Source organism: Penicillium atrosanguineum (genome assembly GCF_028827265.1).
Source record: "Penicillium atrosanguineum strain IBT 20685 chromosome Unknown utg000002l_segment0_segment0, whole genome shotgun sequence".
Taxonomy (NCBI): domain Eukaryota; kingdom Fungi; phylum Ascomycota; class Eurotiomycetes; order Eurotiales; family Aspergillaceae; genus Penicillium; species Penicillium atrosanguineum.
The window spans coordinates 4339599-4351701 of record NW_026623134.1 but is presented as its reverse complement, the minus strand read 5'-3'; the positions used below and the strand labels follow the sequence as shown (position 1 = coordinate 4351701).

The 12103-nt window shown below is 51.7% G+C and overlaps 2 protein-coding genes across 2 annotated transcripts; both read right to left on the bottom strand.

Moving 5' to 3' along the window:
* Positions 1–9569: 9569 nt before the first annotated feature.
* On the bottom strand, positions 9570–9946 carry N7443_003403 (uncharacterized protein; the record flags this gene model as incomplete). The annotated part of the gene is made up of 2 exons (XM_056883459.1): positions 9570–9613; positions 9661–9946. The coding sequence occupies 2 exons, from the start codon at positions 9944–9946 to the stop codon at positions 9570–9572; spliced, it is 330 nt and encodes a 109-aa protein (XP_056745300.1).
* A 1433-nt stretch (positions 9947–11379) lies between these two features.
* N7443_003402 (uncharacterized protein) lies at positions 11380–11847 on the bottom strand (the record flags this gene model as incomplete). The annotated part of the gene is given in 2 exon segments (XM_056883458.1): positions 11380–11538; positions 11557–11847. The coding sequence occupies 2 exon segments, from the start codon at positions 11845–11847 to the stop codon at positions 11380–11382; spliced, it is 450 nt and encodes a 149-aa protein (XP_056745299.1).
* Positions 11848–12103: the final 256 nt, after the last annotated feature.

Below are 12103 nucleotides of genomic sequence, written 5' to 3'. Positions count from 1 at the left end.
CCCTAAACCCTAAAACCCTAACCCTAAACCCACACGGGTTTGGGGATGCGACAAACCCTAACCCCGGGGGGCCCGTGCGCCCGCGCTGGCCTTCCCGCACTTTCCGGGGGACTTAATGAAAAATCTCACTTTGACCTCTGCCCGCGCGAACTATGCTAAAACCCTTAACACTATATACCGACTCTAAACCCCTACTATACACTCTAACTCTAACTCTAACTCTAACCCTATCTATAAACGCTCTACTCTAACCCTTACTACGTACGACTACTCTAAACCCTGACCACGTACCACGATCTATAACCCTCACCACGTACGACTACTCTAACCCTCACCACGTACGACTACTCTAACCCTCACCACCTACGTTTACTCTAACCCTCACCACCTACGTTTACTCTAACCCTCACCACCTACGTTTACTCTAACCCTCACCACCTACGACTACTCTAACCCTCACCACGTACGTTTACTCTAACCCTCACCACATACGTTTACTCTGACCCTCACCACGTACCACGATCTATAACCCTCACCACGTACGACTACTCGAACCCTGACCACATACGTTTACTCAAACCCTCACTACGTACGACTACTCTAACCCTAAACGTACCACGATCTATAACCCTAACCACGTTAAACGACTATAACCCTGACCGCGTATAATAACTCCTACCCGACCTTAAATCCCTCTCTATCTTACTACCGCTATTACCGGAATCTCTAACTATCTACGACTACTATCGCGCTATCTATATATTGGAATAATCCTCTCTCTTTCCGATTGCTATCTTCGCCGGGATAATTATAAATACCTATAACTCTCTCTACTCGCACTCGAACTCGAACCCTGAAATTGTATGATCACTATAACCCTCACCACGTACCATCACTATAACCCTGACCACGTACCACTACTCGAACCCTTACCACGTATCACTACTCAAACCCTCACTATATACGTTAACTCTAACTAAACCCCTCGATACCTACACTCACCCTTCCTATATATATATACTCGGACCCTTACTATATATGTGAACTCTCACCCTAACCCGATATACCTAACTCGATCCCTTACTACGTACGACTACTGAAACCTTTACAACGGACCCTACTCTGACCCTTCCTGCGAATATATCCTTTAACCCTAACCCGATATAACTACTACCCTCGGGACGTGGATCTCCTAATATATAATTCGATCTTGTATAAATTTATATCGTACTATAATACTCTCTAAAACTATAACTATATATCTATATTTCCTGACCGATCTTTCGGAATTTATTACACTATTAAAATTGGATTTTTCGGGAATATATTAATATACCTTCCCCGAAATATATCTGATTCACTATTTATATCCTTCTCTATAAATATATACCCTCTTATTCTAACCGTTATGATATATAATATAAAAAACCCTCACCGCGTACGACGACTATAACCCTTACCACGTATAATAATGGTAACCCTCACCACGTATAATAATGGTAACCCTCACCACGTATAATAATGGTAACCCGTACCGCGTATAATTACTATTAATTTGTTATCGGATGATATCCTTGGACTCGATATCGGACGACACCCTTGGACTCGACATCGGACGAAACCTTGGACTCGATATCGGACGACACCCTTGGACTCGACATCGGACGACACCCTTACACTCGATATCAAACGACACCCTTGGACTCAACATCGGATGACACCCTTGGACTCGATATTGGACGATAACCTTGGACTCGACTATGGATATGACCTTGGACGATAAAAAACCCTGACCAATATAAATAACTAATAATATAAATCATTGTACGATAATAAATCCTGATACCTGAATATACCCGTTCTGGGATATATATATTTGCTGATAAAATTATAAAATCATCTCTAACGAAATAATTGGTCTGGGGGATATAATGTAAAACTACGGAATGGCGAATAATGGAACTGGGATACTGGATGTGAAATTGCTACATAAATGCCTCGTACAATGGATATCCTCACATCCCGTAATCCCCATAATAATCTCGCAACCAAATAAACTCCGTCACCAATTCGGTCTGCCGCATCCATCGCCGCTCACATTCCCGCCCTAAAACCTGTACCACTTGTCCGGCATCATCGGGATCAACCTCGTACGATATCAACCGCTGCCGCCATAACTCCCGAACCCGTTGGACAACCCCCTACGCCGCCGGATCCGTGGGTTCCCCGTAAATCATCATCGCCCACATCGACATTAACATCCCCCGGTATACACACTGCCGCGCCCCGCTGGCGTATCCCTGGCAAATCGCCTGGGGCATCCCACACCGATAACAACCCGTGTATGGCGCGTACCGAATCTTGCTGCGCCATGCCAAAAACCATTGCTTGGCCGTACGATTCCCCGCCGCCCAACATGAATATAAATCATGCTCCGCCTCCCGCCTATCCTGCGTACAAATCCAACATCGCTCGTGCCATCGTTGCGCCTCGGCCTCCAAAACTTCCTGCTCTTGTAAATCCTGTTGCCCCTGCTGACGGTGCGTACGCTGGAATCCCGCACGATGGATATCTTGTTGCCGGAACTCGTGTTGAATCTGTAACGGAATCCGGGGGGACGCGGTATCGTCCACGGGTTCACTGGCAACGGGGCTCGGGCTCCGCTGGGTCGTACGGACGACCGGGGATGGAACACGCTCGGACTCACGGGATATCACGGACTCATCCGAATCTTGAACGTCCGGACTGGGGTGTCGTACGGGTGGTGGGATGGGGCCTGGGCTCTGCGGTGTGATCCGGACGACCTGGGACTGAATGCTCTCGGATCTCCTGGAACCGACCCGCGGATATAAACGATTGATGATCGGTCCTGGATCCCGTACGGGTTCTCCCACGGCGGGTCGTACGGGGTGATCCCGGACTGGCCATGGCGGGAAATCAATCTCGTCGGTAATGGAAATCCTCCGGGTCACCCGGACTGGGCTGGTGGCTTCTGGGGGCTCGCGTGGTGTCGCTGTGGGCCTGACGGGGGGACTGGGAATAATGGATGGTGGAATATGGGATGGCCGTGCGGGGATGGTTGTACGACGCGGGATGGACTTGATGGGCCGGCGGGGACGGACGACGGGGTCAATCATGGGCATTTCACTCGTCTCGGGCTTAATCGCCTGCCAACCGGGCTCGCATCGATCACACGGGGCTTCGTCCAACCCAGGGGGCCCATCACCGCATCGAACCCGCTGATATCCATCCACCGTGCCATCTAAATATGTGTCCAACATCACCCGTCGGCATTGGCCCACCCCGGCCGTGATATAATCGTACACCCGCTGTGGCTCCTCGGACTCGGGCAAACCGGTCCGCGTGGGCTCGGGAACCATCCATGGCGGTGCGGTATCAATCCCCGCGGGCTGAATGATAATGGCCTCGCTCGCCTGCCCATCACGGCCCGCACGCCCACTTTCCTGCGCATAATCTAACATCGTACGGGGCCACCCAATATGGATCACACACCGGATATCGGGGATATCAATCCCCATCCCTAATGCGCTGGTGGCCACGATCACCCCGGTGTGGCCTTGCCGGAACCGCTCGATGATCCCGCTCTTGTCGTCCTGCCCGCTGTAAAATGCATCGCACCCTAACGCACCGGCCATGATACCCACATGTGTCTTGGTGCTCCCGTACACAATCACCCGTCCGGCGGGCACGCGGTGGATCCGCTGTCGGACGAATGCCATCACCTGGGGCATCTGGATCCACTGGTTTGGTCCTTCTAACCCACGCTCTAATACGGGCCGCCATACACGATATGCGATATTGGTCCGGCTCGTACGACCCCGGTAAAACTCGACCTGGGACCGTTCACATCGGATCTGCTGCCATAATCGACCTTCCGCGCTGGGGGGTAATGTGGCCGTTAATAACACAACCTGCGTTTGTGCGGCGGTCAACCGGCCTAACTGCTGCATCATCGGACGAAACGTGGTGTCCCGGTTTAACAAAATATGACACTCGTCGATCACGATCCGGTCTAACCGCTGCATCATACGTTGCCGGTTCAAAAACGTGGTGAACTCCGTACTTAACGCTGATTCGGGCGTGACCAATACGATCGATGCCTCGTCCGGGGGCCGTCGGCTCTCCCATGCCACGCATGATATCCCTAATGTCGTACAACGGTCCTGCAAATCGGCCCGTAATGCAATCAATGGCACCACGACCACGGTCAATCCACCGGCCACCCACGCGGGTAACATAAATAACATACTTTTGCCGCCTCCGGTGGGCATCACGGCAACGACCGGACTGGCGCCGTGCTGGATGGCCTGGATGGCCGGCCCTTGTACGCCTCGGAACTGCATCTGGTCGTCCCCGGTCATCCGTCGGACGGCTTCGGTCATATCGGTCTCGCGTAACTGCCACCGACGCTGGCTGCGGGCCTCGTCCGCCGTCGATTCCCACGGGGATCGCTTGCGTTTGCCTAATACCCGGGCTAATGGATCCTCGGACGATGGAAACCCTAAAAACCGGTGCCAATCGGTGCTGGATAACCGGAACATCTCACGGCGGTGCGCCGTCGTACCGGCTTGCTCGCTGACCTCGCGGCCATATATCATCCCGGCGACGTGCGATGAATGCGCGGCCTGTAAATCCGCAATATGGCCCATAAATTGGTCGTGGTCCATCTGGGACTCGTCGTCCGCATCGTCGGGCGTACCATCGGTCGTACGACTATCCTGGACGTTATTCGGGAACACACTGGATACCCGTAAAAACCGTCGACTGATCCCAATGGCAATATCGCGGTACGCGGGGATATTTAATGAATACCCATGCAATCCAATGGCCGTCTCGCGCTTTAACACCTCCCGGAACCGCTCGGACGACCACTCGCGGCCGGTATGGGGGTCGGGCGGCCATAAATATGCGGCTTGCGATAAATGGGACGGATGCTCGTACGACGACTGCCCCAGCGGGTATGCCTGCAATCGCTCCATAAATGGCAATACTAACCACAAATATTGTACGACCAACTCCCCGACCTCCCGCGGTAAATACCGGTGGATCGTTTTGGCGTCATTCTGCGCATAAAACCCCTTATGGTACCGACTGGCAAATACCACTAATCCATCCTCGATGAATATATTGCGGTGGCCGCCCTCGGTGTTCCGGTGCCGAATGCTTAACAGCTCGGGGGCTCGACTGGGTTGTCCGGCGGTGACGTGGATGGCGATACATAACTGCTCACGGAATCGTACGACCCGTTGCATATATCGTTGAATGGCGGATGTCCGGAACTGACCCTCGTGCGTATTGATAAACCGCCGTTGTACGGCACTATCCTGCGTTAACCGCTGGGTCATCCACTGTGCGCCATCCACGGGCCACGTCGTACGCGAATCCTTTAAAAAACACCACCCGGGTTTGGCCTGCGCGGGGTCGTCCATCAAGCTGGCCCACGGGATGGATGGGATGGGCGTGGTCTCGGTGGTCATTAACAATTCGTCCCGCAATATCCCCTGTAATGATCCCACTAATCCATGTACGAAGCCTCGGAAATCGCCCATCGAAAAATGCACCTCCTTGTACAATATCTGGTCGGGGCCCATCCACGCGATATGCCCGGGCGTGGTGCTATTATAATGCACATGTAAACCGTACGTCCGTAAATCTAACATCCACTGCATCGGGCTATGCGTGCCACGGACCATAAACGTATCCACTAATACCTTTAACCACTCGCGAAACGGCCGCGAACCCTGCCGCCGCTGCTGGCTAAATGATATCAATCCGGGCTCGTGGGATCGGGGGGATCTTGTACGACCGGTGAATGCGGGTGATCGGGCTCGGGGGTGGGCGTGGGGCTCTGGCTGGTATATCCTTCATCCTGGCCCGCGAATATATATTCGGGGTCGTCCATCGGACTCTGGCTGGCCCATTCGCCGACCCCTTGTCGGTGCTGCAAAAATTGTAAGATCTCATCCGCGTGGGGATCTAACCGTAATGCCTTATGCAATACCATAAACCGCGCAATCTTAATCATCTTGGACAAAATGGGGGGTACGACTCGGGCGTCTGCCAACCGTCCCGGCTGCGCCCTAATACGGCCAATGCACATACTAATGCACACTCGTACTCCTCGGCGCCTACGCGCTGATTCAGTAACTCAATGCAAAAGTCGATGCATGCTTGTTCAATGGGTGTGAACTGGTATAGCTCGGGATCATCGTTCGTACGACCATGGGTGGCCGGGTCGGCGCCCTGCGCGGACGACGACTGGCCCAGCTGGACCGTGGACTGGGCACAGCGCCATAATGCCTGCCACGCGCGTTGCTGCCGCGATATAAACCGGTACCGGGGACTGCGCCATTCGTGCGGCTGCTGCGTACGAGCAAAAAACATTAACACCCGCTGCCATGGCTCCACGTGTCGTACAATGTTATCCATATCCATATACGCCTGCAATGGTTGATGCGGGCTCTGGTCCTTCTCGGTCCGCGCGGCCTCGATTCGGATTAAATGGCCGCATTGCTTGGTAATACGCTGGCTCACGCGGGCGACCCGATCCATGGCGTCCCAAATGGCACGTACGACGCCCTCGGGGCCCTCGGCATCCGGATCGGGGGTGGCGATGGCCTCGGACAATAGTCGTACGGGGATCCCCTGCAAATACTGGGCCCACTGCGTCCGCCGTAACCACGGGTTGGCCTCATCCAGCTCGCCGGCTTGTACGACCGTCTCGTCGCTGGCCTGGGACGCGGTGAAACACTGTTCGAGCTGGTTCACTAACCCTTGGACCACGGTAGGGTGCGGCGGAGGCTCCATCGGCTCGTACGACGGGCCGGGCCGGCGAACGTGGATATAATGCGAGTTAGTCCCACGGTGAAATAACCGCTGGCATACGACGGACTGCATCGAGCCCTGAATAGTATCCTCGGCGGCCTGGACGGTAGCCGCGGTAGGCTGCTCGCGCGGACGAGGTATCGCCCACTGATGTTCCTGGCGCCAATGGTTCTTAATCGACTTAGGGTTCCGGCAAACGTACCCACAATCGGGCTCACGTATACATAAGATACCGTCCGAATAAATAGGTAACCCACTGATAGGCTCGTCGATCTGGGTAGGTAACCATATTTGGTCTGGGTCACCGCGTACCCCGTTCCAACTCCGAACCTCTTGGGCGATCGTACGGGCGGCGGCAATAGATAATCGATGCGGACTACCCGTTAAATGGCCGACGATATGCTGCGGTCGGACACCGTGCTTGCACGTACGGCAAATAATCACTGGGAATGCGTCGGACCGGGAAAATACTTGGTCGGCCATACGGAATGTTGTATGAATCTTAGATATTAAGTTACCCCTCAATATTAAGCTGAATTATCTAATAAGTGGTCGTCCAACCCTAAGCCTAACTGAACACTAGTGGCCGTGATAGCGCTCGGTCGCACCCCATCAAAAAACTAATCGAATTTTTGAATCCCTGCAAGTACCCTTTAATGTGGCCGGGTTATCTTGAAACTCTCCCTGTTTATAGATCACGTACGAGTTTAAAACTGATAAACTTTTGAGGGTAATCGTCCGGTGGAATTAATGGGCATCCTGGGTCCGAAAATGTGGGCATCCTACCCCTGACCCACTTTTTTTTCCCATACTTAAGGAAACCCTAATGTGGGCATCGTGGTAGGATGCTCACACCCCCATGGGATAGATCTCATCCGCGTGGGGATCTAACCGTAATGCCTTATGCAATACCATAAACCGCGCAATCTTAATCATCTTGGACAAAATGGGGGGTACGACTCGGGCGTCTGCCAACCGTCCCGGCTGCGCCCTAATACGGCCAATGCACATACTAATGCACACTCGTACTCCTCGGCGCCTACGCGCTGATTCAGTAACTCAATGCAAAAGTCGATGCATGCTTGTTCAATGGGTGTGAACTGGTATAGCTCGGGATCATCGTTCGTACGACCATGGGTGGCCGGGTCGGCGCCCTGCGCGGACGACGACTGGCCCAGCTGGACCGTGGACTGGGCACAGCGCCATAATGCCTGCCACGCGCGTTGCTGCCGCGATATAAACCGGTACCGGGGACTGCGCCATTCGTGCGGCTGCTGCGTACGAGCAAAAAACATTAACACCCGCTGCCATGGCTCCACGTGTCGTACAATGTTATCCATATCCATATACGCCTGCAATGGTTGATGCGGGCTCTGGTCCTTCTCGGTCCGCGCGGCCTCGATTCGGATTAAATGGCCGCATTGCTTGGTAATACGCTGGCTCACGCGGGCGACCCGATCCATGGCGTCCCAAATGGCACGTACGACGCCCTCGGGGCCCTCGGCATCCGGATCGGGGGTGGCGATGGCCTCGGACAATAGTCGTACGGGGATCCCCTGCAAATACTGGGCCCACTGCGTCCGCCGTAACCACGGGTTGGCCTCATCCAGCTCGCCGGCTTGTACGACCGTCTCGTCGCTGGCCTGGGACGCGGTGAAACACTGTTCGAGCTGGTTCACTAACCCTTGGACCACGGTAGGGTGCGGCGGAGGCTCCATCGGCTCGTACGACGGGCCGGGCCGGCGAACGTGGATATAATGCGAGTTAGTCCCACGGTGAAATAACCGCTGGCATACGACGGACTGCATCGAGCCCTGAATAGTATCCTCGGCGGCCTGGACGGTAGCCGCGGTAGGCTGCTCGCGCGGACGAGGTATCGCCCACTGATGTTCCTGGCGCCAATGGTTCTTAATCGACTTAGGGTTCCGGCAAACGTACCCACAATCGGGCTCACGTATACATAAGATACCGTCCGAATAAATAGGTAACCCACTGATAGGCTCGTCGATCTGGGTAGGTAACCATATTTGGTCTGGGTCACCGCGTACCCCGTTCCAACTCCGAACCTCTTGGGCGATCGTACGGGCGGCGGCAATAGATAATCGATGCGGACTACCCGTTAAATGGCCGACGATATGCTGCGGTCGGACACCGTGCTTGCACGTACGGCAAATAATCACTGGGAATGCGTCGGACCGGGAAAATACTTGGTCGGCCATACGGAATGTTGTATGAATCTTAGATATTAAGTTACCCCTCAATATTAAGCTGAATTATCTAATAAGTGGTCGTCCAACCCTAAGCCTAACTGAACACTAGTGGCCGTGATAGCGCTCGGTCGCACCCCATCAAAAAACTAATCGAATTTTTGAATCCCTGCAAGTACCCTTTAATGTGGCCGGGTTATCTTGAAACTCTCCCTGTTTATAGATCACGTACGAGTTTAAAACTGATAAACTTTTGAGGGTAATCGTCCGGTGGAATTAATGGGCATCCTGGGTCCGAAAATGTGGGCATCCTACCCCTGACCCACTTTTTTTTCCCATACTTAAGGAAACCCTAATGTGGGCATCGTGGTAGGATGCTCACACCCCCATGGGATAGAATGCCTTCTAATAATCTTCTCCTTGAGCTGCTGCGGAAGTCCTTGGATAAGGAGGCTTGCCCTATCCACATCACTAACCTCGCCTTTTGAGTGGACACGACCAGATATATCATCGAACTCATTGAGGTACGAACGGATATTGTCTTGCATTGTCCGCTTGACCTGGGCGAGGGATTGAAGGTATGTCTTCGTGTACCTTTGCTGCTCACTATCGTCATCATAGAAGTGCTCCAAGAAGTCTTCCTTGAAGGTATCCCAGTCCTTTTTCAGCCATGAACTCTGCCTCTTTACCCAGGATTTGGTGACCTTTGCACAGTATTGAGGCAATATACCCATGATATCCTCATTGTTTTTAACGCCACACCTGAAACACGTATCCTGCAGCTTCTCCAGGAACTCAGAGACATCCGTCTCGTCAAAGTATGGTGCCCCTGGGGATCCTGGAGCTGGCAACGCGGAGAAGTGAGGAACTTGGACTGTGTAAGGGATAGGCATTGTCTGAACTATTCGGGATGATTCGGCTAGGGGTGATCGTATTGGCTGGTGCTCATGATCCGCATGACTATCACCGCTGTGGACCGACTCGGACCTTTCTGGTGCTGGTTCTCGGTAATCAGTGAAAGGTGCAATACCCTCAGGGTGTGGTAGCTCAGGGGCCATGAGATCTGGTGCGCCGTGGTCTGCTATTCGCTCGCAGAAAGGAGATAGCTTTTCGGCCGAAAAGAAATGTTGACTCTGTTCACTATGATTTTTGTCGTGTCTCTTCAATAATTCTTCTTCTTCTTGTGTAATTTTTGTTAAGGCCGCTTCCTCTTGCTGCAATTTATATTGCAGAATTGTTTGCATTAGTATCAGCTGAGTCGTAGAGTGCCACAGCCATCGGATACCAGGGCATCCCTGCTCGGCTATAGTATTCAATTGGATAGGCTGCATCTTCAGTAGTTTCCGAAGCATTACTGCATTTCCAGTATACCAATCAGATAGCATCCCCCGTAGGAACTGGGTGTATTCAGGCGAATACTGCATCTCGGCTAACCCCTCTTGGTTGTCTGTGCCGAATATATCGTCCTTATCACTGGTGATTGTGATAGATCTCCCGCTTGAGATCTCGTACAATCTGATAGCCTTTTCAGGGTCAAATGCGATCGCCACCCTTCAGACGTGTGTTCCTTCGTATGGTGAGGTGCCCTAACAAAAACGAGCCTTCCCGGGGACGCCAATATGAAAAGGGGATGGCTCGATGGCTGTCTGACAATACAGACTGGGCAACAGCAACCAACGAACAACACACACACAACCTGCACGTAGTAGAGGTCGTCCTAGGGGAGGTCGCGAATGTCCTTGGTGAGGCCGTGAGGTCGTACGTGCAATCCTGGACACAGCAATCCTAAATGAGGCCGTACGGTTTTTCCCGACTGAGCCCGTATGGAATGTACTTAATATAGCATGTTGAATGAAAGAATGTAGTGAAAACTGGAATGAATTGGGTAGATGCCTCTTCTCTCTCTATCCTCATGTAGAAGCTGCTGCTTACACCTAAGGTATTCGTGACACCTCAGGCCGCAACTGTATTCATTATGTCATGCGTTCCACCACTACAATATCTTCATCACTTCACTATTAATTCAAGGCAGAAATCTCATGATCAATAGATCGCTCCTAAAATAATAGAACACTTATATAGCTCTATAGTAATTTATCATAAGCTAAATCAACTCTTTATGATTATAAGTCTATTTCTCAAAATTTCAAGGGATTTATGAAAAGAAGGCGTGGTGCTACGTTGTATAGACCAGACAGATATAAAAAACAGTATATTATCTTGATGACTGAGCAGCTTTATGATCAGAATAATGCAAAAGTTGGGTTATGTTGGGTTATGTTGGGGCCCCAATAAAACCCAACACTGGGTCCGGGTTGGGTCCGGGTTATAGAAGTTCGACCCGGACCCAGCCTGGGTTGGGTTTTGGGTCAAGACCTTCGACCCAAGTTGGGTTCTGCGGAAGTCTATTCACAGCAGCTATAAGCGTCGTATTATTTAACGTATTATCGGTAGTAACCGCAAGGACGCGATCGATAATTTTATACTATCGGGGAATACGGACGATAACCTCACCTAGGTTAGTGCCTGAATGCGTACCAGATAGAGGTTCAAAGCTAAGGAGGACTTCGCGGTACGCCCAGTCCTGATCTAGGAAGTAAGCTATGATTGCCATAAATGCTTGCTGGAACGGTGACGTCCAACAATTAAGTGCTAGAGATAGCTTTGTACCTAGCGGGAGGCTCTGGAGTAGAGTGCGCCAAAAACCGCAATTGGGGGCAAACCTTGCCCCCAAAAACCAAACCGCAATGGTTGCGGTTTGAAACCGCGAAAACCAAACCAAACCACAAACCATTGCGGTTCCCCATTGGGGCCCCAACAAAAACCATTTTTGCATAAAATTAAGGTCTTGGCATACATAAATTTACTGATTCATACTTTTAGATTACTGTTATTAAACTATGTTTTGGTCTCAACACTACTTAATTATATTTTTTGACTATAAAAGCTATGAAATATAGGGTAATTCACTTATATATAAAATTAAAAGTAGAAGTAATATAATATTCCTTTGTTTTTAGTGTATTAATCGTAAGTAGTTAGCCAGTATT